At 50.0% G+C, this 27,057-nt stretch overlaps 1 protein-coding gene across 1 annotated transcript in view; it reads left to right on the forward strand.

The window, feature by feature from the left end:
* The first annotated feature begins 569 nt into the window (after positions 1 to 569).
* DRGX (dorsal root ganglia homeobox) overlaps positions 570 to 27,057 on the forward strand; it is a 28,684-nt gene continuing 2,196 nt past the window's right edge. Inside the window, exons 1-5 of the mRNA XM_059172617.1 lie at positions 570 to 603; positions 4,766 to 4,863; positions 5,802 to 5,903; positions 8,799 to 8,977; positions 9,065 to 9,177. Coding sequence (XP_059028600.1) covers positions 570 to 603; positions 4,766 to 4,863; positions 5,802 to 5,903; positions 8,799 to 8,977; positions 9,065 to 9,177 — 526 coding nt within the window. The remainder of the gene's footprint in view (positions 604 to 4,765; positions 4,864 to 5,801; positions 5,904 to 8,798; positions 8,978 to 9,064; positions 9,178 to 27,057) is intronic.

Below are 27,057 nucleotides of genomic sequence, written 5' to 3' on the forward strand. Positions count from 1 at the left end.
CGCTTCCAGCGGATCCCGGCGTGAGGACCGGAGGCGGTCACGCTCCGGCCTTCCTCGTCCGCAGCCCGCCGAGGTACGCACGGCTCCCGACCCACTCACCCGGCCCAGCGCGCCCGGACTTCGGGCTCCGCTGCCTTCCCGGCCCCAGGCTGCCGCTCGCACAGATGGCCTGGCGCGCTCGCTGGACCCGGCTGCGGCGGCCTGGGTGCCGGGCTTGCGGCGGGGACCCCAGAGAGCGGGGAGCCAGATTGCCCGGGTTTGGTGTTGGGGCCAAGGTGGGGGCATCGCTATCTGGGAGGTGGACCCGAACCGATGGGCTGTCCCACGGGGACCGGGCTTGCCCTGTCGCCTCCAGTCCCCACAGTGGGTTTAAGGCATGGGGGGGGGGGGAGGGTAGCTTCCGGGAGGAGGGCGCCCAGTGCTCACTAGGGCCAGTCTGGGGCGCGGGCAGAGGGAAACTTAGACTCTATCGCTGTTTGTTTTGCAGCCAGGCCGGAGCTACGCGCGCCTTGTCGGTCTAGCGGGCACCCTCCCCAGGCCCCGCCGTCCAGCTGACCCGGCCGTCGGCGATGTTTTATTTCCACTGTCCGCCGCAGCTAGAGGGTGAGTAAGCGCCGCGCCTGAGGCTGCTCCGAACCGACCCGCGCTGGCCAGAAAGCTCCCGGGCGGCTGCGTGGCGGGTGGATGGTTGGGTTCCCGCTCTGCGAGGGTTGCAGCCGCCAGGCAGTGGACGGGTGCCCGTGGCCTCTTTCCTACATCCCACTCCAGCCTTCCGCCCTGTCGCCACCTGCCTCCCACCTCCCTCCCCGCCAGGGCCGGTTGGCCTCAGGCTATTTTCACAGCAGGGACCCGCCGGGTCCTCCCAGCACAGATGCTGGTGTCACGCCTCTAATCGGGTCTCCCCCGCCCTGGGGGCCGCATCAATCTTTCACGGTGTTTTGCAAACATCCCGAAAAGCCAAGGTGGACTAGGGAGTTGGGCCTCGTCGTCCTGTCACCAACCATGAACTATGAAAGACCCATGCCTAGACTGCTCTGGCTTGGAGGACGGAGCTGTCCTCCTCAGGAAAGCTTTAACATCTGTTCTGGGCCACCACTGCCCTCTGGAACTAGGTGGCCCTGCCCACCACCACCCCCAAGTGCCCTGGCCTGGCTCCTCCCCTGTGACTCACTGGGTTTCTTGAGCCCAGTGGCCAACCGCTCCCCACTCCCAGGGGAAGCCCCATGGCCAGGGTTTTAGACTTTGAGGGTCCCCAGGCCTTAGAAGGCATTTTTGCCTCAAGATCCCTCATGTGGTGTTGGCTCTGGATTGTTAGGTGGGAGTAGGTTTGTGAGAAGGGGACAGCTTGACTCTCTGGTCCCCCCCCCCCCCCCCAGGACCTGGAGGGACCCCTTGCATAGGCATCAGACAAATGCAAAACCACACCTTCCGGACTTTTAATAGCATCTTCCTCAGAGCAGGCATCTCAGCAGTGGGATATTAGAACTTTTATACCTGGGAGCCATACCAGGACTCGGCTTTAATAACCTACTCCTTTGATTTATTTGTGGGGTGGGAGAATTTGGGAGGCCAGGAAATTGAGGGAGGCATGTGGGGGGCAAGGCGGTGAGGCACTGTCCACCTTGTCTCCTTTTACCAGGAGTAGTCACTGAGCCTCGGCTGGCCAGCATGCCCAGGGATCTCAGGAAGTTTGTTTTTGTCTTAACCATGGAAGCTTTTAAGAGTTCAGTAGAATTTTCTAAAGGAGGCTAAGGATCCGTGTTTAAGCCCTACTAGCTCAGTCAGCATTCTGAAGAAGACAAGACCAGATATTTGCCTGCACTTCACCTCCTTTAATCTCGAAGGACCCATGCTGCCCCGTTTTATGAGGTGCATGTCCGGAGTCCACCCCAGGCCCAGAGGGACCTTTGCATGTGTGGAGGACACACCATCTCTGTGCTTCTGAACCCAGGGTTTGGACTGATGGGTACGACATAGCCCACTCTTTAGGTTAAAGGGCTGGGGAGAGGCCAAGAAGTGAGTATTTAGCAGGTGGTGGGCTGCTTAGATAACTTAGGGGAAAAGCCTGTTTGCAGGGTGGGTTTGCAGAAGTCACTTAGGATGAGTCCTGGCTTGGCTGATCATGGTCCCAGGGCTCTGAGCTGTTGGCTGCCCACCTTCCCTTCCCACACCCCGGCACGTTCCCCCCTCAGTGCTGATTCTGAGCGCTAGGACCAGAAGAAAAGGAGATGGATCTTTAAGAACCTTTTTATCCCTCTGCAAATGTGTTTCTGAGCTAGTTTTGCAGAAAGGGCTTTTTTGTTGCTGTTGTTGTTGTTTTGTCTCAGTTTAGTGGTGCCGAGGAGGAGGTGGTCTGCTGCACATGGGAAGGCTGACAACAGCCCTTTGGAATATGACATCTCCCTCAGCCCAGAAGCTTTTTAATTTTTATTCGTTATTAATCTAGAGAGGCATAAAGAAGAAAGCAAAGCATGGTTCATCATCTCACTTCTCAGATAATTGTACTAATGTTGAATTAAAAAGTACTACCTATACCTGCTTAGGAAACTCAAATAGAACAGAGACCTCCACATTGAGAAGTGAAATCCTCCTTCCTTCCCCCTTTTTTCCTAAAGATATTCCCTATTTTTGGTTTCTTGTGATTCCTTCAAGAAAAACACACTTTTTCTTTCTATATATTATGCATTTTTTTCTGCTGAGATCACACTGCCATGTCCTTTAGGACTTTGCTTTTTTTACCTTGTAACATAGGTTTTGGAAATTATTCCATATCAATATATATACACACAGATCTACTGATTTCTTTTAAACAGTTGTGTAATATTCCATTATATGTTGTACTGGTGGGAACTTCGGCTGTTTCCAGTTTTTTTCTTCTTATTATCAAGTTGCCAGGAATGTTCTTTTTTTTCTATTTTGGCACACTTTATGTAATTCATAGATTAAATATGTATATGTTCACTTAAATCTTTGATGAATATTGTCAAATTACCCTCTAATAAGGCTCCAGCCATTAATGTGCCTACAGAAGGTTAATGGACACACACATTTTCTTACACCCTTAACTGTATTAGGTATCATTATGTACCTTATTTATTTATTCATTTTTTGGTTAAAATGTTGAAAATAATAGTTCATTGTTTTGTTTAATTATTGGCAGGGTTTAACATTTTAATACTATCAACATTTCTACTTATTTTTTAATTTTTTTAAAATTCTACTTGTTTTAAAGTAAAAAGCCTCTTCTCATTTTTTTTTCTCTTTTCTGTTTGTTCTTATTAATTTGATGGCCCATTAGCCTTTTTTAGGATTCAATTTGGCTCACAGTGTTTCAATTACAGATATTATATCCACACATTGTAGAAAAATTTCGGACCAGCAGGTGTAAGTTAGAAGGGTGAGGTAGATAGAGTGTTTGGAGCATCTCAGAGTCGGCATTCCATCCTCACCAATCAAAGGGAGACAGTTTGGTTTCCTGCGAAATAATGGAAATAAGGCTGCTTTGAGGCTATCCCTTTGAAGTTGCCAACGAGCTGGAGAGAAATCTTTGTAACTAGGGTTTTGAAGAAAAGTGCAATTTGGACAAGAGGCTGGAGGGGCAGGCTTCAGGAGAGACTGGGGTATTGTGGCAAAAGATGGGGCAGTGGGGAGCAGAATAATAAGCAGGAGGGACCCCCTTATTCGACAGAATTTTTAAAAGTCCAGAGGACTCTGCTTCCTTGGGACTGAGGTCTTTCTGAGGGAGTTTGCCCGTGTGGCTTGCCAGGTCCTAATGCCGAACCTACGGTCCTTCTGAGACCAAAGCGCATGGCAGCTACAGCATTCACTGGTTAATGGGAACTTGCTCATTCGTTTTTCTAAGAAGCCATTGCACACTGTCGAGTAAATGGTGCATATTAGGAAAATGACCTGAATGCACATTTGGGGCCAAACTCTGTTCTGGCTTTATACCAGTTTTGGAGGCTGCTGGGGAGGAGTGGGTGGAAAGGATGCCTTTCTTTTCAGGGAAGCGAGAGCAGTGGCTCCTTTATGAGCCTGGCCAGAGAGGGTGGGGTGCCCTTTGAGAGTGGCCCTGCCTAAGTCTACTTGGAATTCAGGACACTAGCTTCTTGGTGCAGACCTCTTGTTAATTGACATCTATATAACAGATCCACTATGGTGCTGATGAGCTGTGACCAACAGTAATTAATATTCATTTATAAACTTCTTACCTCCTGGTGTCCTGAAGTTCTAGGAGAAATGTACAGTGAAAGCTCTTGGCATTTTCTTTCCTCTCCCTCTCCCAGCCGTTCAGCTTTGTTGTTTATAGAAACAAGGGAAAGCAAACGAACAGGTGAGCAAACAGGAGACGTGGAGGTTTCTATGAAAGAATCCGAGGCAGGGCATGGGATCAAGGCACACTGGACGCAGGTGCAGCTGGAAGTCAAAGGACAGGGGAACGCACTGCCCCAAGCCAGTGATGTTTCCTGGCCCAGAGCCCAGAATTTCACAAGAAGCAGATTTGGCCTTCTTAGGGGAGAAGGTTGCCACCTGCCCTACAAAATAAGCAGAGTTGGGCCTAAAGTCAAAGGTTACTGGGGGAGAGAGAGCATGAGAGAGTGGAAAAGGAGGGGCTCCCAGGACTGCAGCAGAGGAAGATGCTCTGGGAGAGGCAGGACTCTCCCTGGAGAAGCTTCCCAACGAACGTGTGTGTCCATATGTGTCCAGGGTCGGTGTGAGGCCAGGGAGGCCCTCTGGTCAGGCTGACTCAGTTTACTCCCAGTAGGCACTGCACCCTTTGGCAACCACTCTCCAGGAGATTTCGATGATGGGTTTCTGCGCAGAAAACAGCGCCGGAACCGGACGACGTTTACTCTTCAGCAGGTAATGACAGCGCTTCCTTTCTGAGAATCAGCTCCGTCCTGCCTCCCAAAATATCAGAGTTTGAGCAGCTGTTTTTGTCTTTTAAAATAAAGCCAACTATGGAAATTGGATCTTTCCATTTTCTTGCGCACTGTATGTGTTAAGAAATCTGTTTGGGGAGAGGGCAGATGACTTGGACCTTCTGATCCCAGATAGGAAGGGAAGGGGCAATAGTGATCGCTCACATTTGCCCCAGGTTGGTAGTTTGGGGGAACATTTCCACACCAGCAGTATCATCTGAACCTTGAACTCTCTAATATTAATGCAGACAGGACATTCTTAATCCCAGTAGATAAATGGGAAGACTGGCGCCCAAGAAACTGACTGACTTGTAGAAGGTATTGCCATCCATAAATGGAAGGGCTGCAAGGGGGACCCTCCTACCATGTTTCCTGGACCTGGGCTCTTTCCCTTAGATCTGTGCAAACTAGAGGAGTCACGAAGGTGGCCCAAATACCTCTTGTTAGTTTCTGTGGAACTGACACAGTGAGGGCGTCTGCAAGTTGTTTCTGTTCTCCTAAGTCCTCTGGGGAAAGCTGTGTGGATTGTTCTGTCTCATAAGGCCACCCTGAGAGCCTTTGATTCCTAGGAATCGGTTTAAATGCAAAAGCACATAAATATTTGTGCTTCTCTTCTAATTCTCATTTCTTGGGGGAGCACCGATGTCGATGGATATCTGGATATCGATGGCGTTAGCGAGTCTTAGCATCTGAGTCATCCGTGGTTATAATTTGTATTCCGGGGGATCTTCTCAAAGACCTCTCTTCTTCCTCTTCCTCCCCCATTTGATCTGTGAAGCTACTTCCTCAACTCCTGCTCATCGCAAATTTGAAATAGGCATCTGCTTCCTCTCACCTCACTGCAGCCTCTCACCAGTAAATATTTTTACCTTTTACTAGCTGGAAGCTCTTGAGGCAGTCTTTGCCCAAACACACTATCCCGATGTCTTCACCAGAGAAGAGCTAGCCATGAAAATAAACCTCACAGAAGCCAGAGTGCAGGTAAACCTTCTTTTTAATTATTTAACTCTCTAATATTAAAACTGGCAAACTTTTTTTTTTTTTGACATCATGACTGCAGAGTGCACATTTGGCCAAAGAAAGCAAATGAAGACTATCTGTCATTTTCATGATGCACTTTAATAACATCAACATAATGTGGAATATTAGATTAGGTTGATTAATCGGTCATTCATAATTAACTAGTGATAATGTTCTACACTAATTTGTCCGCGTCTCTAAGGTACTAAATTACATCAATGCACATCCATTTCCTTGCTTTGGAAAAAAAAAAAAAGAGCTGAGATGCTATTCTCAAAGCAGCTCTGACCGCTCTGGGGTAAGGCCGGTCAATTGCAGAGAACTGTGTTTTCAGATGGGAACAGGGTAGGATCTGCTTTCCAGAAATTGCATCATGTCCAACTTTTCCCCTGGATGCGGACTCTTTCAGTGAAGTGGATCCGAAGAACATGTGCAATTTAAAAATCTTTAAAGGGCAGCGGCGAGAGGGCTGCCTCCGAGCCGAGCATGGCCCGCGGTGACCGTCTCTAAGCAGGAGTTCTTTTTAGAAGCCACACGGTGATTACGTTTAAGTGCACAAACCCGTCGAGCCCAGCAGATGTGCCCGAGTGTGGGAGGAACAGATTCATAGCACCTCCTCTCCGGGAGAGCTATTCTTTGAGCACAATTATATATTCATTTTATTTATGGGGTTTCCTCCATGCTGTTTCTGTTGTTTTTTATGTAGGGGCTTGGGGTTAAGACTATGCAAAGATCTAATTGTAGGAAATATAATAGTTTGCTTTCGGTTCCCCTGGGTCATGTTAGTATCTCTTAAAAACCAATGGCTGAAGAGAGATAATGGAATTCTGAGCAGTAAATTGGGGGTTGTAAACAAATTATTTCCCCTATAATCAGATTATGTGATCCTGATTATTAAATCTGAACATGAATCATTGGTCATATGCGGGCAAATTAAACTGATTATTATTTGGAAATGAAAATCTCCTTTGGCCAGGATGTTGTCTATCCCTTCTTTTTTTAATGCCAGCTTGCCAATAGCTGCCTAAAGACCGAACTGCAAATTGAGATAAATGACACAATTATTGAGCATTCAGAAGTGGAAGATCATAACTTCTCCCTGAAAGGTGCAAGGGTGAGATAGGGGTGGTAACAATTAAGTCTGGGAATTGTTGTTCAGGCTGTTGTTGGCTATTATGCAAACAGACAATGGCTGTGAAGCATTTGTTTAGTGAGCCTCCGTGTGGGGACGCGGGCTTCGGGCTTCGGTGGCGGGAAGGGAGATGTGTTTACATTTATACCCCTTGCTCATTCAAATATGATTAATGTTCTATAAAGCAGGGTCTTAATCGAAGCTGATGTTGTCAAACAATAACTAAATAGGGAAATAAACGACTCCATCATGCTCTTTCCTCAGAAGCAGGCGAACTGTCAGTGCAAAGTCATTAAAATATGATAATGAAAAATAGCTCAATTAAATGTTGTTATAGCTGTGACCTTCATTCAATTAAGACACAAGAAAGTGTCTGCATTTTGCTTTGCATTTAACTGCCCTAAATTTAGAATATAGATAAAATCATTATTCAATGGTTGCTGATATGTGCAATTAAAAGCCAACTAGATTAGAAAAGAAAGAAACCCAGTTAAAGGAGAATGAAAATTCGGAAGTGGGGTGGGCTGGCAGAGGGTTCAGCCCCGGGACCCAGGCTCTCTCCTGGGCCAATGTGAGGCAGGAGGAGGAGAGGCTACCCCGGGGGGAGTGGGAGGTAATCTAGCCCAGCCTTTTTTGAAAGCCAAGAATTATCTCCCAGGAGAGGAGGGATGGGGTTCTGCTGGGTAAAGAGCAGCAGGATTTCACTGACCTCTGGGAGCACCTTGGGCCCCGTTGTGCGGCTGTCATAAGGGTGTCCTTCTGCAGATGCCGTCCTGATTGCCAAGGCTTGAGCAAGTCCACACCAGGCTCTAAGAAGGCACTTAGGGCAGGTGAATTGTAAGCGTCCTCCTAACCAGAGGGTGGCAGGGATAAGGCTGCTTAATATTGACCGAGGGACTGATCGCTGTGTGTCAGGCGACAGTGCTCCGCATTTTTTGTGTGTCTCTGTGCTGACAGTGCTTGGGGATGGCCGTCGTTATTACTCCCAAGGAATTTGGAATTGGTTCCTAGCCAGGCCACCGATCTTCAAATCGTGGGTCTGCCACTTACCACCTGAATGACCTTGGGCCGGTTAATTAACTTGTCTGTGCTTAGCAGTCTCATCTGTGAAGCGGGGATAGACCCACCTGCCTTCCAGGGTCGGGGTGGATTCTAAACCAGGCCAGGCTGACTCCAGAGGCGTCATGCCTCGTGGGTGTGCTGGGCTGCCAGTCACAAGCTTCATGACGTGTCAGAGACGATTTCATGGGTCTCAGGACAGACACATCCCGGCTAAGGCAAACCTTTGGGAATAGGGAATGAGTATTTCTGATGAGGAAACCCCAGGACAGTGTTTTACAAACTGCTGTGATGATGAGTCCGCCTCCCTCCGACCGTAGCAAATACGTTTCACATCAAATAAATGCACTTGGATATGTCAAAAATTTCCACACTTGTACTTTTGCTGTGGGCGATACATTTGGATACTTTCTATGATTTAATGTTTATTTAAGAAAAATGCCTGTCATGCCTTCTACACTGATCTTCTGACCCATCTTTGGGTCTGAAGCTGCAGTCCAGAGGGCACTGTTTTGGGAGATGTTTCGAAGAGAGGAGGCTGGTCCCCCCACGCAGCTGCTGCAAGGTGAGCCATGAGCACGGAGGCTGGGAATCCAGGCGTTTGGGTTTTTGCTCCTGTCTGATTTTCTGCCTCCCTGGGATGTGCATTTCCATGGGGGACTCAGGTTTGGTTCCAGAACCGAAGGGCCAAATGGAGGAAAACGGAGAGAGGGGCTTCCGACCAAGAGCCAGGAGCCAAGGAGCCCATGGCAGAGGTGACGCCACCGCCCGTGAGAAACATCAACTCCCCACCCCCGGGGGACCAGGCCCGGAGCAAGAAGGAGGCCCTGGAAGCCCAGCAGAGGTGAGGTGGTCGAGCCCCCGGGGAGGGTTCTGGAGACTTGGCGGCTACACAGGATTGGGAACTCAGTGTGATTTTTATCTCCAGCAGCCTGGGGAGAACTGTGGGTCCCACCGGACCTTTCTTCCCCTCTTGCTTGCCGGGGACCCTCCTGAACACGGCCACCTATGCCCAGGCTCTGTCTCATGTTGCCTCCCTGAAAGGTATGTTTTGCTTCTGCTGGCTGGTGGGGTAGAGCTGGGCTTTCTCGGGCGCGGCACTGTCCCTAAGGTGTCGTGGAGATGGTCTGGCAGTCCTGGTTTCTCAGTTCCACCAATCCTTGTATCTTGGGCAGTGCTGCTCCTTGTTCCCTTCTGTCAGTTGCAGCCAGGCGCGTGAACAGTCTCAGTTCCCCCACACGCTGTCCTGTTTGACTTCTGCATGGCCTAAGATTGTAGGCGTCACCGCACCAGCCAAGTGGTTGTGCCACGAGGGACCACTCTGCCTTCACAGGTGGCTTCTTCTCACACAGGTGAAGCCTTGTGGGAGAGGCCTTGATGGGCGGTTGTCCCAGCTTACAAGGACCCTCTCCAACTGTGCAGCGTGCCCACCTGCCTCCCTGGGGACTCCTGATGTCAGAGGTCTGAAGGGCTAGGATTGGTGATTTTTCAGAGTTTGTGCTCTTCTTAATTGCTGTTGTTGTCTGAAGGATGCAAACCATTAGGGTTGTTTGGTCAGGCCCAGAAAGAGGAACTCCCTGGGGACTTCTGGGGCATTCCCCACTGGATGAATGTGCCCATCCACTGTTTCTGCATTCCTGGCCTTGAACTCACTCCTTCTGGGATGAGGCCAGGCAGCTGTGCTGGCCAGGAGCGGGGCTGGCGTCCACATGGGGTCTGGGGCATTGAGGGGCAGTGCTGTGCTTATGAGGGCCTGTCTGTCACACGGAGTCTGGGAGGGGAGACACAGGTGTAGGCTGTAGGCTTTTGCCTGATAATAGGCAGTGGGAGAGGCCCCTCCTAGAGGGTCTCCTGCTTGTTCTGTGTTAGGATCTGGGGTCTCCTTCCTTTGAGGGGATTTCCCTCCAGCTGGTAAGTCAGACACACACACACACAGTGGCAATCCACAGCACAAATGTGGTTTCTGGAGGCTGAAGGAGGGCATGAAGTAGCTTCCCTGGGGAGCCTCCAGAAGGGAGAGAAGGGAATTTTAGGCCTAGAGAACAGCACATGCAAGGTTCCAGGAGAGGGCAGGAGAACCAGGTTTGTCTGGAGATTCGCTGGTATGGGGGGGGGGGTGTCCCTGGGAGAGTGCCCAGAGATAAGGTAGAGATGTTCAGCAGGGGCCAAGGGTTGGATTTTCCCGAGGTGGGTCCTTGAGGCCCAGAACACTTCTGAGCCGTCCAGGTAGCTGGACAAGTGCCCTTGCTTAGACAGCTGGTATGAGTGGGTGAGGCTCACTTCTGTCCATCTCTGGTCTCAGGGCCTTTCTCATGCTTCCTTCAGCTCCAGGCCCGGGTGCTCCAGGGGCCAAGTACAGCTGCGCCCCACCCCTGCCAAGAGTGGCCTTGGAACACATTCACAGGACACAGTAGGCTGATCGGGAGCAACAGAGGTGGAGTCCCAATTGGAAGAGGCTTCTGGAAGGAGATTACCACTGGGACTTGGGTATCATTTAAGGAACCAGTCTGGGCAGAGGAGCAATTCCGTGTCTCAATCCTCTGCTGTGGTGGGGGCCAGCTCGGTTCCTGAGAGCAACCATCTCTTTTAGAAATGTTCTTGCTTGCCCCACTCCAGCCTCATGGGTTGTACGTGACTCCCGTGTCTCTGCCGTGGCCGCCTGTGGCCGGGTTCTCTGGCCAGCCAAGCTGGGCCCCGGGAGGAGGCCTGCAGTGGCTCGAGGAAGGGTGAGGGGGCAGCTGACTGAGCAGGGAGGGCACAGCGCCTGCAGCTTGGAGGCCCAGGGCAGTGGTGAGAGTGAGACAGAGCAGAGTCTTGTGTCTTCTGAGTTATGACCCAGGATGGAGGCAGGGACTGGTGGCAGGGGCCGGTCAACGTCAATGTGTCACCCCTCTTTTCGTCTGTCCCTGATGTGTACTCCCCTCCAGTGCTTGCCTAGACTTTTCCGGCTGGACTGTGACCCCTGGGCCTGTCCTGTGTCTGCCTCATTAGAAACTGGCTTTCCTTCGATGCTGCCCTTGCTGAGGGGGCCGAGGGGGTGGAGCTTGGGGGGAGCGAGGGCTCGTGGCTGTGACAGAAATCGCAGTGTGCTCACCAAACTCGGGTGTGTCCTTGCACGTTGTGGTGGCACTAGCTCGGGCAGCCTGTGTATGCCATGGGAAGTCTACCTGACTGCGGTCACATTCTGGGGCGGGTGGCAAGCTCAGATGTCGGGCAGACAGCGAGTGAGGTGACTGGGTGTTGGCACTGTCTTCACGTCACCATATACTAATAAGGTATTGCTCCCTTCTCTTGAGGTACAGAGCCCTCTTGAGATTTTTGAGAAAGACACGGGGAAAGGACCCATTTCTCCACTGTCAGAGACAGTGGGGCTGGGCACAGGTGGGGCTGGGGGAGGATTCGATTACTCAGGGGTCAGCAGCTGCTCAGGCCTGATGGTGGCCAAGCGGGTGTGTGGATGCAGCATTGCCAGCACTGCTGAAAGTTCTGGAGAAGCTGGGAAGCTGGCTTTTCATTGAGATAGTCCCATCTTTTAAATGTGGTCTCTCAGTCTTCAGGCCACACCGGCACACAGTTGGTCAGAGCAGTCCATGGCCTGCCATTCTGCTCTGGGAAAACAGCTGGTTTTGGTGGGGGTGTCTATGCCTTCTGAAGGGACCTAACCCCATATGGTGGCCCTTCTGGGAGCCGGGTGTTCTGAGCTGGAAGTCTCGGAGTCAGAACACCCGGCTCCAGTCCAGGTGGGCTCAGCTTTCCCTGGGAGTATGCTCAGGGCTTGGGACCTGCATCATAAGTGTCTGCCCATGAGTCAGTTTCTAGATACCGTGGGGCTCAACATCTGACTATTCTGTGGAACCTTTGTTAAGTGGTTTAGGGATGGGACAGGTTTTTTATTTTATTTTTTTATTTTTTTAAGATTTTATTTATTTATTTCACAGACAGAGATAGGCAGAGAGAAAGGAGGAAGCAGGCTCCCTGCTGAGCAGAGAGCCCGATGTGGGGCTCAATCCCAGGATCCTGAGATCATGCCCTGAGCCGAAGGCAGAGGCTTTAACCCGCTGAGCCACCCAGGCACCCCGGGATGGGACAGCTTTTTGTCTTTTGCAACCCACCTTTTCTTCCCACGCTCCCCCAGGCTGCAGAAATTAAGTCTACAGGCCTCAGAGGGGAGCGGCCCCATTTCCTATCATCTGGCTCAGTGCAGGGACTTCTGGGCCGTGACCTCACCTCCCTTACCTTTGTGAATCCCCACAGGTGACTGGGTAAGCGATGCTGGCGGAGCTGGTAGCCTGAGCCTGGCTTCCGGGGGGGGCGGGGGGCTGGCCAACCTGGGGATGGGCCTCTCGTAAGTGGGAGGACCTTCGTGTCTGTTGGTGCTCAAAATCACCTATCTGGGCTTCTAGGCCCATCCCTCTGGTCACAAATGAGAAACTGAAGCTCAGAGGAGAAGTCAGTTGCTCAGACATGACTTATTCAGCTAGGTTTCTCCTTCAGGGTCTGGGCTGCCCTCCACAGGATCCTGAGGTGCCCTTTTCTCCAGACATCATGTAGTCATGCATTCCTCTGCTTGTTCTTGGTAGGGCCTTGGACCCCTACTCTCCTTTTTCTCCCACAAGAGAGGACAGCTATGAGTCTGCTGGGTGTGAGCCCTGGTGAGGGGTCTAGACTCATCCAAGACTATCAGAGACCAGGACCACTGTGAGCTGAACACCACCGTCTCTTCTAGCCCGGAGATCCCAGCCCACTTCTCCAGGGCCGTGGCAATGGGCAAATAATCCAGAAGAAAGAAATCAAACTGTCAGCTCCCAGACTCAAACCAGTGCTCGTGTCTCCTTCCCTAGGCTCTGTGGTCCTAGTGGGGTCATATAGCCCTGGGCTGAAGATCAGGCCCCGGCCTGGGTAGGCCACGGAGGTTCTGGCCCAACCCTAGACAGCACCAGGTTGCCCCCTCCCCAAACCAGGGCCCGAGGACCTAAGCCCAAGCTGCCGTGTGCCACAGCCAACATCTGGCAAGAGCAAGAAGAGCAGGCGGGGCTCCCAGTGCTCCAGGGCAGGCTCGGTTCTCCCACGGGGCATATTGAGCACCTCAGCCACTGCTCCTAGGGCTAACAAGCTGAGAAGGCCAAGGACTCTGAGCTGGGGTCCTTGTCTTTTGGTTCCAGGCATTGTTGTAACAGATGCGGAGTCCTTGCCTGGATTTGTTAAGCACCTTGTTAAGCACCACTCCAGGGGTGTTTGTGGGAGAGCTTGGGGGTTGCTAAGGTACAGTTTGCTCAGTTCCTCTCAGTAGTGGCCCTTGAGGGCTCTTTGTCCTTGAACAAAGCTTTATGGCTATTCCCTTGCCTGGAAATTCTTTGACTTGGGATGTGCTCTGAGAACAGGAGTGCTCTTGGATACTGGCTGTCAGCTCCTGGAGCAGGCTGCACTAGGGGAAGGAAAAGGGCACGCAGGGACGTCAGTTGTGCAGGGAATGAGCTCCCAGGGCCCCTGCAGTGCTGGGCTCCAGGAACGCAGAGCTGTGTGGTAACACCCAGCCTGGTCCCCAGCGGGAGTGGGGAGGACTGGCTGGGCCCTGGAAGCTCTGTGGCTTTGGCCCAGAACATGCCAGTGGTTGTAGACTGCTTCTTTGTCTGTGGATTATGGGGGGAAGTGGCCCAGAAAAGAGGAGGGGGAGCTGGTCTCTCAGCCACTTTGCTGAGCTTTGGCCACAGACTGAGAAGTCAGTAGCAAAACACCCTGAAATATGGTTTTCTTAGAAAATTAGAAGGACTAGTTGTCATTCCTTGGAGACGCCTGTTGAAAGCAGGGGTCTGGGTTTTGGAAGCACCTAGAGAGCCAGGGAAACCAAGATGAGATTGAAAATTACCCCGGTATGTGGACAATCCACATGGCTCAGAAACAGCCATGGTACTGAACCTCGACTTGGTGCTTCTGCCTCAGGCCTGGGAGAGAGCAGAGACCTTGCAGAGCTTTGCCCTCTGCTGCAGTCATCCTGTGTTGAGGGTGGGGTGGGCTCTTCTGCCAGTCTGGTCCAGGGCTGGGGTCCTGGGGGTGCTCGTTCAGCAGGCTCAGTGTTGGGAGCGCGTGAGGTGCCGTGCACACAGAGGGCTGTGTCTGGAGAGGTCAGCAGGGCTGCTCAGGCACTAGGAAGCCAGGGGAGTGGGAGGTGGGGGCGGCCCCCTTGAAGGGCGGGAGGTCACGGCCTCTCTGGGGTGGCAGATCAAGCAGAGCGTCCGTAGGTGGATGAGTGGCCGACTAGCCTCCAGGTTGCCGGGCAGGGTCCCGAACAGGCAGGGGACTGTGCCCACAGGGAGCAGGGCAGCTGGCTACCTCAGGCCCGGAAACTGCCTAATAGGGACAGAAATGGGGGCAGTGCCTTGAAAACCAGGCACTTGTGGGGGTTTCCTCCTTTAATTATCCTTTATTTATCAAGCAGCTGACCAGCACAGTGGCCTCAAGCAAGGACTCTGGGGTGGCCTGCCTGGTATGGACCCTCATCCTTCTGTTCCCACGCTGTGTAAGTCTTGAGTACAGCACTGGGGGTCTCTCTCGGATCTTGATCGAAACAAGACTGAAGTCAGAGAACTGGATGAGGGGCACAGGAGCTAGAACATCTGAGGTTCTTGGAAGAGTGTGTGGCATGTGAGAGGGGCTCAGTAAATACCGTCGTCATGAACCAGACCCCTTCGTTCCCTTTTCCAAGTCCCTGGGTCCCACTTACCTTTGAAGGAGCCCATGACACGTCCGCATCTTCCAAAGGTCTCCCATCTCCCTGACCTTTACGGAAGTTGTTACTTATCTTTTTCTTGTACCCTCCTTCTTTCCAGATTTGGCCATGATGAGGGGGTTCCTTCTTGTCCCTGGTAGGATTTCCCTGGGCAGGACACCCATTCCTTCCCTGGGGCTTCCCGGGGCACTGATGCATTTCGTACTTCGGGATGGTCAGAGAGGACCCCTCGTGGCCAAGCATGCCATTCGTTCGTGTATTTCCTTATTGAGTATTCCATGGACACTCGAATAAAAAGGCGGCAGCACCCTCCCTACCTCATGCAGGGAGGGTTTGCATCACAGTAATGGGTGTCCAGAGAAAAAGCCTTTGCAACGCAAAGAATTTTCCTGCCCCGTCTTAATGGCCAGGCTTGTGTTCACAATTCATTAATGCAGAGGAGGTTATTAATGGCTGAGGGAGGCGCTTGGGTTTGTTCTGGGGAAGTGCTGGCCCCACAAGGAGCGTGATGGGGGCAGGCGAGCCACAGTCCACGGAGGCCCCCTCTCCCTGGTGCACTTAGCCGGGCTCCCTCTAACCTGTGATCGGGAGAGCGGGTGTGCGGTGGAAGCTAATTACAGCTGCCAGCAGAGAGCTTTCATAACTCAGGCTGTGCTCACGCTTGGGGCTCACAGTCACTCTCCTGCACTGGGCGGGGGGCATCCCGCCCAACTTTTCTGAAGCTGGAGGGGGTGGGTGGGAGGGTGAGGAAGCCCGAGGGCAAGGCGGGCCGTTGGTCCTTAGAGTCAGACCTGAGGGGTGGGCATAGCAGCCGAGCAAGGGAATGAAGTCTGACGTCTTCTTACCCTACCATCCCATCCCCTCCTGGGAAGCTGAGGTGGCCCCAGCCATCCCATGCTGGAGGGGCTGGAGGCAGACAGCCGGCTCCCACCTCCCAAGTGGAGCTGCTGCCTTCAGGCCTCGCAGGCTGGGAGATTCGGGAGCTGTTATGTGCCAGGGACTTGCTCCGTGTTGGCACGAGGCGGGCACTCAGAAGCTGCTAGCACTTGGAGTAGCAGTTCTGGTCCCGCATCGTGTGTACGAGGAACAGGGGAAGGCAAGGGGCAGGGTGTCCCCTGTGGGGGACAGGGTCTGGCCATATCCTTCCAGAGAGCAAGGCACCTTCATTAGTCAAGAATGTGCCTTCCCTGCCTCACACCGGCCTTGGCCTTGGGCTCAAGCCAAGACAAAGTGTCTGGATTCTGGGACTGCAGGGGCTTTATGGCCCAATATACATCTGTCCACCAAGGCTAAACTCCGGGCTGGAGGCTGTCTTTTCCCTCTCCAGCATCTCCCCACTATTCCTCCTTAATCTCTTTTTCCTTTGGGTTGTGGCAATGCAAAAACATTAAAATTTGTTTTATTATGAAATATAATATTCATGAGAAAAATTCATAAAACATGCAGCTAGAGTTTAGTGACCTATTTCAAGCACCTATGTAAGGACCCTCCGGGACTTTGCCTGCACCCCAGAAGCTCTCCAATCCTGGACCCCTTTTCCTCCCCCAAACGAGAGCACTATGCTGACTTTTGCTAACCACCTAAGCAGGCATCCTGAAACATTACTATTTAGGCTGGACTTTTCTGAACTTCCCGTATAAATGAAATCATAGAGAACAGATTCTTCGTGTCTCCTTCTTTGGCTCCACGTAATGTTTGGGAGATTTATTCTTGTAATTAGGCTTAGTGGTAGATTCTTTATGATACGTGTATGAGGAGGCCATCTGCAGATAAAGACAGCTGGTCTCTTCCTTTCAAATCCTTATGCCTTTATTCCTTTCTCTTGTCTGTGCCAGCCAGAACCCCTAGCACAGCACTGAATAGAAGTGGTGACAGTGGGCATCCTCGTCTTATTCCACTTCTTTTGTAACAGCTTTATTGCGATACAGTTCACACACCGTCCCATTCATCCGCTGAAGTGTGCGGCTTAATGAATCTTAGTATATTCAGGGAGTGGTGCAGCCGTTGCTAAGATCAACCTCTGAACATTTCCATCACCCTGCACCTGTTAGCAGTTACTTTCCCCTGCTCCCAATGTCCCCAGCCTCGGGACACCATGGATCTCTCTGTCTCTATCGGTCGTGAACATTTTTGCAATTGCTACTGTGGACTTTTTGTAGGAATGGAATCATACCATATGTGGTCTTCGTGACCGACCCTGGCCTATTCTTGATCTCAGGGTTTCACAGTCACGTTTGTTGTCTTTGCGTTTTGAGTTTATCTTTGTGTTGCTTTGGTTTAGATACCTTTTATCAAGTAAGGATAGTTTCTTCTCTCCTCGGTTTCCTAAGAGTTGTATTTTAATTATTATTTAAAAAATCATGCATATGAATGAACGTTGAATTTCATTGAATACTTTTTCTGCTGCTGTTGAGGGGATCACGTGATTTTTTTCTTTCTCAAATGTATTAAGACAGTAAGTTACACTGATTGATTTTTTTAGTGTTAATCCAACTGTGCCTTCCTGGAATAAGCCCACAATAGACGTGACATGTCGTCCTTCTTAGATAGAGCTGGATTCCGTTTGCTGGTTCTTTGCTCAGGGGTTTTGTATCTATGATCTTGGGGAGACTGGCTTGGGATCTTCTTAGAATTTCCATTCCAGATGTCAGTGTTATTTTTCTTTGCCCCCAAACCAAGTATAATGAAAGCAGCAGTAGGGCCGCCTGGTTATTTTACTCTCTGTCCTGATTCCGAGGACTGGCTGGACTCAGCCAGGTGGTTTTGCTCCTGCTTTGGTCGCGGCTCTCTCATGAGTCCATGCTCACATGGCTGCTGGGGTTGGCACCTGCAACATGGGGTCACCCTTCCCTGTCTGGAGCCTTGGCGGGGATGCTGGGAGGCTGGGCACTCTTTTTCTCTCTCTGGCTGGTGAGCTTGGAGTGGGGTTGAATGGTGGTTGATTCCCAAGCATGGAAAAGCAGAAGGTGCCAGACCTTGTTGAGGCTTACACCCACAACAGGCACAGTGTTGTTTCTGATGCATTCTATTGATTTAAACTGGTCACAGGGCCAACCCAGGCTTGAGTGGAGGGGCTTGCACACAGGTGTGAATGCTAGCAGGTCACTTCCTTGAAGGTCCTCTTTGGAGACTGAGTGACACAGAGATCAAGGATACTGTGATTTGAATCGGGGTGTTTGTTTTTGAGCCTACCTTTCTTCCAATCCCGACTATAAGCACTTTAAGGGTGATGGCCCCATCCGACTCACTTCTAAGTCCTTCCAAGCCACTCACCCTGGCCCCAAATATAGAGTCTGGTGCAGAGTAAATGGTAGAGAGGTTTGGCTAAAGAAGGAAAGCAGGTGAGGCTGCTCTAGGTGTGGGAGACTGACCTCACCAGCCTGCAGTGCTGGCCATCTGTTGGACCCCAGAAAAAACTGGGCCCTCCGGTTCTTCATTCAGCACCCACTGAGTACCCCCTCTTTGTTAGACTCTAAAGCAGAGGCCAAACCTCTGGTGATTAATTAGACACATCCTGATTTCAAGGGAGTGACAGGCCAAGTGTGGGCTTGGAGAGACAGTCAACAAAGAATTTCATCTCATGTGACACAGTCATATGCTCTCATAGAGACCAATAAGGGCTGGGAAGGTATGGGGGCAGCCATGACAGGAGGGGACATTTTTCCCTGTAGGAATGAGGAAGCCTTTCCAGAAGCAATGTTTCAGTTGGGCTTGAAGGAAGCATAGGAGTTGCTTAGTGGGTGAAAGAACCCCAGGCAAGAGAACAGCATGAGCAAAGGCACTGAGGTAAGTAGGCCTAGTGTAAAGGGCAAAGCATGAGGTTGGATGGGGCCACATTCCCAGGAGAGGATGGCATGGCCTCAAGGTGAGCCCAAGTTCTGGAGTCAGACTGGCCATGGTGCAGAACCTCTCAGAATTGTTCCTCAATGAGAGAGCTTCTCAGCCTCCAAGGCATAGTTAATGAGTTCACAGGTGTGTGCAGCTCCAAGAAAGCAGCACAGCCTTCCAGGGCCCTTGGCTTGTTTGTAAGGATATAGGTATTTGGGGGAGTAGAGAACCCAAGGGGCAGAAGGTCGCCACTTTTTATGGGGAAAGTGGTTGGTTCAGCCCCAGTCCTCTCCGTGCCTAGTTTATGTCAGGAAGACCGGGGTCGAGAACCCCAGCACTAAGATTTGTAAGGAATCTTCTTAAAGAGTATGTTACTTTCCTGGGTATAGTGGGGAAACTGAGGCCCAGAGAGGGGAAGGGACTATCCAAGGTCACGTAATATATCTGTCAGAAGTAGGACAAGTCAGGGACCCAGGTGTCCCATCATCCAGCTCCCCACACCCTGTATTGATTCTGTTCCTTTTACAGGCACCTGCTGTCATTCTCTGGCTTTAAAAGCTGCAACTCACTTTCCAGAAGCCATTTCCTATGGGTGCTGATGGGTTTGCCCTTCCTGCTAATCAATGGGACCCTGGAGTGCAGGGAGCTGAGCAGAAGGTTTCTGGCTTGTGCCCAGAGGCAGCGGGAGAAGCAGCCTGCCTGTGTTGAGTTCTGGCTGCCACTCGGAGGAGGGAGGGCTAATTGGCATCGGGCTGCCCAGAACGCGTGTCCCTCTGCTCCTTGGGCTGTGCCAGGCTTCTTGGATCTCTGTGTTGTCATTTTTTGTTTGCCCCTTCAAAGACGTCCAAATGGAAAGGGGACCCTGGTGCTGGGTCCTGAGACCGTCCCAGCACAAGGAATGTTTGGCTGCTGTGCCTCCCGTCAAGGAGCATTTGCTGAACAGATGAACAGATGTCAAGAGAGTGGGTGTACAAGTGCTAGGTGGAGTTCAGGCAGGGGTGGGACTGGGCGCCAGTTCTAGCCGAATAACCTGCAAAATTAACCTGGGGACTTTGACATGAATCAGATTGAGCAGCTTTGCCATGAACACTGTTTCTCTCCACAAGGTACTAAGGAAGTTTAGAACCTACGGGATGGTAACTCTGGGACCTAAGGTATGCCAGCTTAGTCAGGAAGGAGAGACTCCTCCTCCTTTTCTGCCTTTTCCAACTCTTCAGTCTTTATTTTGTACCCAAATGGTACATTTCAGTTCTGGCCTCAGGAGTATAGGGGTGAGTGTGGGGGAAGGGCGCTTACGGCAAGTTTGGGAGGTGAGCTGGGTACAAAACTCAACATAATAGTAATAATAAATAAAATAAAATAAACACAACTCATGGTAAAAGGCAATATAAACCATAAAATGGAGATGGGAAAAAGCACGTCAGGCCTTCTGAGGTAGAAGATATGGGGGTATGAATTTGACATTGTGCACTTCATTATTGGTGAGCATGCATAGCTACAACATCTAAAAATCTGTGTTTAAATGTGGTAGGCATCTACCAACACTGCACTCATGCCCAGGGGCTGTTATTACAAATCACAAAATATATTTACCATCTATCTATCTATCAAAAGACATCAACTATGGTATTGTATTAAAGGAGTCATAAATACACACACTCAGTTCCTTGTTCAGTTCTGTTACTCTTAACCTGAACTTTCAGCAAGAAATCAGTGTGCGAGAGCTTTACTTGTAACCAACATTGTAGTTCACGTGCCTTTATGAGGAAAATGTGCTATCGACAGAGACGAGACAGAACTAACTTAATTTTTCCTGTCAGTCTCTATAGTAGATCAATTAAACTGCCAAGGAGATCAAATATTTCAGACTGTATTTATTACATTAAGTATTTATGTTCAGGCCAAGCCTTTAAAGCATGATGTCATGTAGGAATGTAGGCCGATTAGATCAATTCAGCAGAATTTGCTGTAACTTAATGGAAATCTAATTGTGTGTTTTAATTTAGTGTCCAGGAGTAGTGTGTTCTCCGAAAAAAATCATTTTCAGGTTGTGTTTTAGGGTCAGATGCTCTCACACAGACGCTGGCCATGGCACATGTTGGTAGGGCCAGAGGGGAGAGGTTGTGGTCTTTTAGGGGGTTTGTCTGTTGGAGGGTTGGTTGTACCCCATGCTTGGGGTGCTTAGGGACTTTCTAACCTTGGACCATACAGAACAGGAGACTGACTAAGTGTTCCTGGTGGGTTTTCCAAGGCACTTTGTCCACCCCAGTTTCACTGGTCAGTGTAGACTCAGGCCATTAATAGTTATGGAGCTGCACCTGGGTGCCGAGGCCATGGCCCTTATTCCTTGACAATTTCAGTGGGACTCCATCCTAAAGGAGAGCATCCATTCTCATCATCTGCATGGAGGAAGGCCGGAAATCACAAGGCACAGAAGGACACACCATTTTCATGACTTTAATACCTGGCCAGGCCAGAAAGAGTGGAAAATACGATAAAACACAAAGAAACATATAAAATCACTCATACCCTTAGTACCCAGAATCAATTGCTATGAATATTTGGTATTGGTACATTTGTTGTCTTCCCATATATAAATATATATCTCTAATGAATTCATATATTTTATAACTTATTTAGAAATTAAAAATTTTAAACCAAAAAGTTTAAACTTATCAGTATTTTCTGCTTATAAATTTTCACATGTATGATCCTACATGGATACGACATATAGTTGTACATGGATATGTACACATATACACACAATGTGTATATATGTATGTATTATGTACACATGGATATGTACAATAACACATACATATGTATACCAAAATGGAATCCTATTGACTTAGTTGTTTCTTAACCTACTTTTTAAACTTAATATTTCATTACTATATGTCATTACAATTAATTTTTTCATGGTGCTAAGTATCTTCCTATAATATAATTTTATCATAGCTTTAGCATGTTCTCTGTGGGTGACTCCAACTTACTCAACTCCCTATTGTTGGGCTAGGAGGTTGGTCACAGTTACCATCACCGTATGCCACACTGGACTGACTTACATTGTAGCTAATTTAATTTTTAGCCCATTCATGATTTATACCTTTTTGAAAGATTTTTAAAAAAGGGGGGGACCTAGAGCCCCAACTCTGGAAATCCAGTAGTTAAAAAAAGGACACTTTTAAAGTTCATTTTCCTCCTCAGGATTCTGTTGGCAGAATAAATTATTTTGGTTTTTGGTCTGATGGGAAAGGCTCCGCTGAGGACACAGGACATCCAAGGACACAGTGCGGTGGTCAGTTGGGCATCTTTCAGGCCTGGGAGCAGAGCTGGTGGGATGGTCCCCCCACACTCCCCAGCTGTGGCAGAGCTCATGGCTCATCCTGGGTGTCCCGGGGGAACACTCACAAGGTCAGGTCCTCAGCGGGTGACTAAAACAGATCAGTAATTGGAATAAGTTGTGAACTGTGACTTAGAATTACCCTTCAGTTTGTATGAGGTGAGGGAAATAGTAATTGTTAGAGGCCTTAGTACTAGGTGTGCTATGGAATGTCTCCCAAAGGTGGGTGTATCACCTCCCCTCACAGATGAGGAACCTGAAGAGTGGACGGATGGCGAGAAACCCCATGACAGGTGAACAGAGGGGCTGGGGGCCAAACTTCAAATCCCCCTTTCTTCTGCCTCAGATACAGGCTGCATCCGGCTTTCAGGTCCCAGGGAAGGCCTGTTGTGGTTCTCGTTTTATGGAAACTTGATAATGGATGAGTCGATTTTGGGGTAGACATTTTCTTGAGGGTCTTGGTTACCTCCCTGACATAATAAAGGGGGGCGCATTGTCCTTCTTGTGGTTGGCTCAGTGTCTCCCCATCATTCACAGTCACAGGAAGCTGTCAAAACATTTTCAGATGTTATGTCTCTGTGGCGGTTCTTGCTGTGTGGGTCAGAGCTGTCAGGCCATGCTGAGGTGTCCCCCTTGGCTTGCTTGCCCCGGTACTGGCTGGCTCCAGGTTACTGTGCATTTTGAGTTTTTTGGCTGTCATGAGTTTGTGAGCCTTTTCTCAATATTACCAGTGTGTCTGCCATTAGCAGGCACATTTCTCTCTAGTTTGTGGTAGTCTTTTAAACCAAACCGTTTATGTCAGAAGTGCACTTGAAGGGATCGTTAAATACTCTAGTGAGGGCCTTGAGTATGGCTTTTCAGGGACAAAGTGCATGCGCTTTGGGGTCTGGGTTTTTACTTGGTAACTGTTGGTTCATCTGCCATCCTGCCGTCCTGAGCATGCCAGAGGACGAATCTCCATTTTGTTGCTTCTGGTTTTCAGTCAGGGTCCGGGTCGCTGAAGTTATTTGGGCACGAGGCATTTGGGAAAATCTGGTGATGCCATTGGTACTGCGGACTCAGGAGGAAATCAAGAGTTAGTTTTATGAAAATCCTATTTGTGGAAATCGTTTTTTTCTTTGTTAAAAAAAGGGTGATAGGAGCTAAGGGAGATGCTGGTGGTTGGACAATTTAAGTTCTATCACCATGAACTGAAATTCTGAAAACATGTTAAAGTTGGAAGGACTCAACTTTATAATTCACCTTCCATTCTAAAACCACTTCTTTTTTGTTGAAAGGGATTTAAAGCCTTTTCTTGTCCAATAGCCCATATTGTGCATGAAGATTCTCTAACGTCCTGTCGGGGGCTTCAGGGTCTGATGACCAGGAACTTAGTGAGCCCTCTGCATATGTACAGCATGTGATGGTAAAGAAAGAAAAACTTCATTTTTCTCATACTTTTGGCCATTTCTTCTCTTTCACCCCTGTCACTAAGAGAGAGATAGTCAGAGACAGTTACTTCATGTCCATTGTGCCCTGAGGTCAGCTCAGCTAAGTAGCCCCATTTCTTCCATTTTTTATTTCTCTCTCCTCTCTTTTTTCCTTCCCTTCCCCCTCCCCTCCCTCTAGTCTGATGGTCTGACCATGACAGAGAAGAGAAAGAATTTATCCTCCGTTCCCCCACAGTTTCTGCCTCTGTGAAGGCAACCCATAACCATCTGGTGTCACATTGAGCTTACCGAGAAGTCATGTTGACCACATGCTCCACTGAGCCCCACCCCCTCGTACAGTTGGACCCTTGGGCACAGATCATAGACTTTACACCGTTCCCTGATAAAACCTGGCACATTAGATTTGTCTCTTTGTTTGATTTTGATCTTGTTCTGTTGTACATATTGCCTCTCTGTCTTGCCCATATCTACATTCTGGACTGGCACATCTTCCAAGTTGTCTTCCAAGTAAGGATAGGGCAAAGAGAGTGATTTCCAATGGTTCCTCTGCCTCTGTTGGCATTCCTCGATGTGGCTGTTTGGATGGGTGGGAGTTTACCTATAAACATCGACCCCTTTCAAAGGACACTTTCACTATAGTTCAGACTTGGGGTGTAGATGAGGAAGGAGGATGACATCTGCCAAAGAATTTTGTTGGCCTGAATGCCTGTCTCAGGGTCTGTCACCCTGCTGTGGAAATGCCCACCCCACAGGCATGAAGTGGAGTCTGGGGCAGAAACCCAGCTTAAGGAGGTTGTATAATCCATGAATTGCTTCCTTAGCCCAAGACACGTCTGGCGAGGTGGATTGAGGGCATTAGCCCATGGATGTGAGGTGATATGTGGCTGGTGTGGGAGTGTTTGGCCCGAGGGACTTTGGAGGTCCTCATTTACTGGAGGAGCCATAAAGAAGTTCGAGAGCCATGGGCAGTCCTCGTGATCCTGATGACCTTGACCCGAACTCTCTTGTGGCTCTTATAGTTTTATTTATAACAATGTATTTTACTTTATTTTATCTTTAATTGTGATAAAATATGTGGAAGATAAAATTTATCATTTTAACTCTTTCTAAGTGGTAATTCAAAAGTATTCAATACATTCCTTTTGTTGGGCAACGATCACGACCGTCCATCTCCAGAACTTTTTCATCTTCCAAAATTGGAACTCTGCCCACTGAACAAGAACTTCTTGTTTTCTCCTTTCCTCAGCCCCTGACAACCACCATTCTGTTTTCCGTCTCTATGAATACACCTACTCTGGGCATCTCATGGAAAGAGACTCATGCGGGATTTCTCTTCTTGTGACCGGCTTATTCACTTAGCATAACATCCTTGAGGTCCATCTATGTTACAGATGTGTCAGAGTTTCCTTCCTTTTTAAGACTCAACATTTCTCCTTTGTATGCATAGCGCTGAGAGCTAACCACAGAGCGTCCCAGAGTCATTGGGTTCCTGGTCCTCAGTTTCCCATCCATCTGGTGTGGGGGGTGAACTAGATCACGGGCACAGACTCTGCCCCTTCCCATAGCCTTGGTTCTATGAGTTAATGTATTTCTCTTATGGCTGAGGCTGCATTTCGAGGACCAAGAGTGTAGTTATCGGTGGCTTTCTTGGGAGCCCACTGTGTGACCTTGTAGGCTGTGGATCCCAAGGAGAGAGGCTCTGTTTTGTCCCAGTGGCCCTTCTTCGTTCCGTAGGTGGCATGTTCCTCACCGAGTCACAGACTATTTAACTCCCTGCTTGATGCTTACATTGGAGCAAAGCCTCACTGGAGGCAAGAAGCAGCCTGACCCTCTTGGGCTGCTCTGATGCGGGGCAGATCCTGAGGACTGTGGTCCCTCCCAGGTTGCTGACCGTCCACAGCTCCAGGCAAGCTCCCCTCAGACTTTCAGTACAGACCCGGCTCAGGCTCCCCAGCCTCCTCCTGGGCCCTCCTCAAATATGCCTCTTCCTAACATTCATTTACAATTGAAAGTAGTGTTTCTGATTTTTAAAGAACTTCACTTTTCTTGTAGAAAAATGAGAAGGATTCTGAACAGACACAGAGAGTCCAGTATTCCCATCGTTCTTTGTGTATGGTCCCCTCACACATGAGCTCCCTTTGGGAAGGAGACCTGAGGGGACCCCTGTCCTTGCATGGGTCCTGGGGCTCATGGCACAGACACTGTCCCCCAAAAGGCTGCCCCTCCCCTGCTGAGCCGTCACTGGTGTTATCTGTGCGTGGCTGTGCTGAGTGAGGGCTGTTGGGAAAATGGACTCGGGACTTGACCCAGTGTGACTTTCTGTTTGTTTCCTGCTGCTGGAAATAATGCGAGGCTAGAAGCCCACCAGGGGTGTGGGGGCTGTGACTGGGGACCTGGGATCTTTGTAAAGTTGGCCTTTGTGATTTGTCCTATGCTCGTCCTAGGGTCTGCTACTGGCTGTATTGACTCCCAGTCAGAACTGAGGTAGGAGGCCACAGCTCTGTTTCCACCTCCTGTTATTGTGCCAGAGAACTGAAACACCGCCAGAAGGTTCTGGTCCCACCTCTCAGTAAACTGTACAAACTCAGGCCTGAAGTCTCAGTGTCCTTACCTGGAGATTGGGGATGAGTAATGCACACCCCTCAGGGTGGCCGGGATGGAGACAGGGGGCCACCGTGGGGGCTGGTAAAGGTGAGCGTCCTTCTGTCTCTGAGCAGGCTTGGAAAAGAAGAGAGAGATGCCCCAGTGTGTTTGAGGGGAGAGGAAAGGGTCTGGCCCTGGCATGGGGAAGCCTGTCCCCATGAAAGGAGGCGGGAACATCCCCGTGGATGTTGCTGAGGCTGCCTCATGAGCACTGATCCTACAAACGGGCACTAGGGCTGATGGCCCTCCCCGACTTTTTCCTTCTTTGGGTGTTTTCCAAGGGCCTGGCCTGTTTCAGGTACTACGCTAGGTGTTGGGGACAGAGTGCTGAATGAGACAGGAAGATACTTAACCTGTTGGGCGTCTGCAGTCTCTTGAGGGGGAGAGACAGACAACAAACAAGTCAAGAAACCATCAACGATCCCCCTACCATTTGTGGCCAATGCTGTGGGATTTGAGCAGCCCGGAATGTGACCGGGAGCTCTAAAGAGAGAGAGAGGTGTGAGGAGACTATTCCAAGGCACAGGGCGGGGCTCTTCACTCACAGGCTGAGCCCAGGGAAGCGTCCAAGCAGGAGCGGAATGAGCGCTCTTCTCAGACAGAGGGATGCAGTGGTTGAGGAGGAGGCCCCCTGCCTGGTGAGGTCCCACTTGGCCACTTACTATTCACCCTCAGTCTCCTCATCTGAAAAAGGGGAGAACTCTGGGTAATATAGCTTTCTGTGGGCTCTGCTGTGATGCTCAGGGAGCATGTGAAGGAAGTCCTTGCCAGCGCATGGGAAGGAGGAGAACACAATGCCGACCCAGTCATGCAAGGGCTTGGAGGCCACTGGGAGGAATTTGGATTCATTTGACAAATAGGAATTTTGGTTCCCCGGTACAACTGATCTCTGGGTCTGCTTCTTCAAAAGCCGGTGAGCACTTTCAGAAAGAGGTGAGGGACAGGATTTGTGG

The sequence above is a fragment of the Mustela lutreola genome, chromosome 4 (assembly GCF_030435805.1).
Source record: "Mustela lutreola isolate mMusLut2 chromosome 4, mMusLut2.pri, whole genome shotgun sequence".
In the NCBI taxonomy this organism is placed as follows: Eukaryota; Metazoa; Chordata; class Mammalia; order Carnivora; family Mustelidae; genus Mustela; species Mustela lutreola.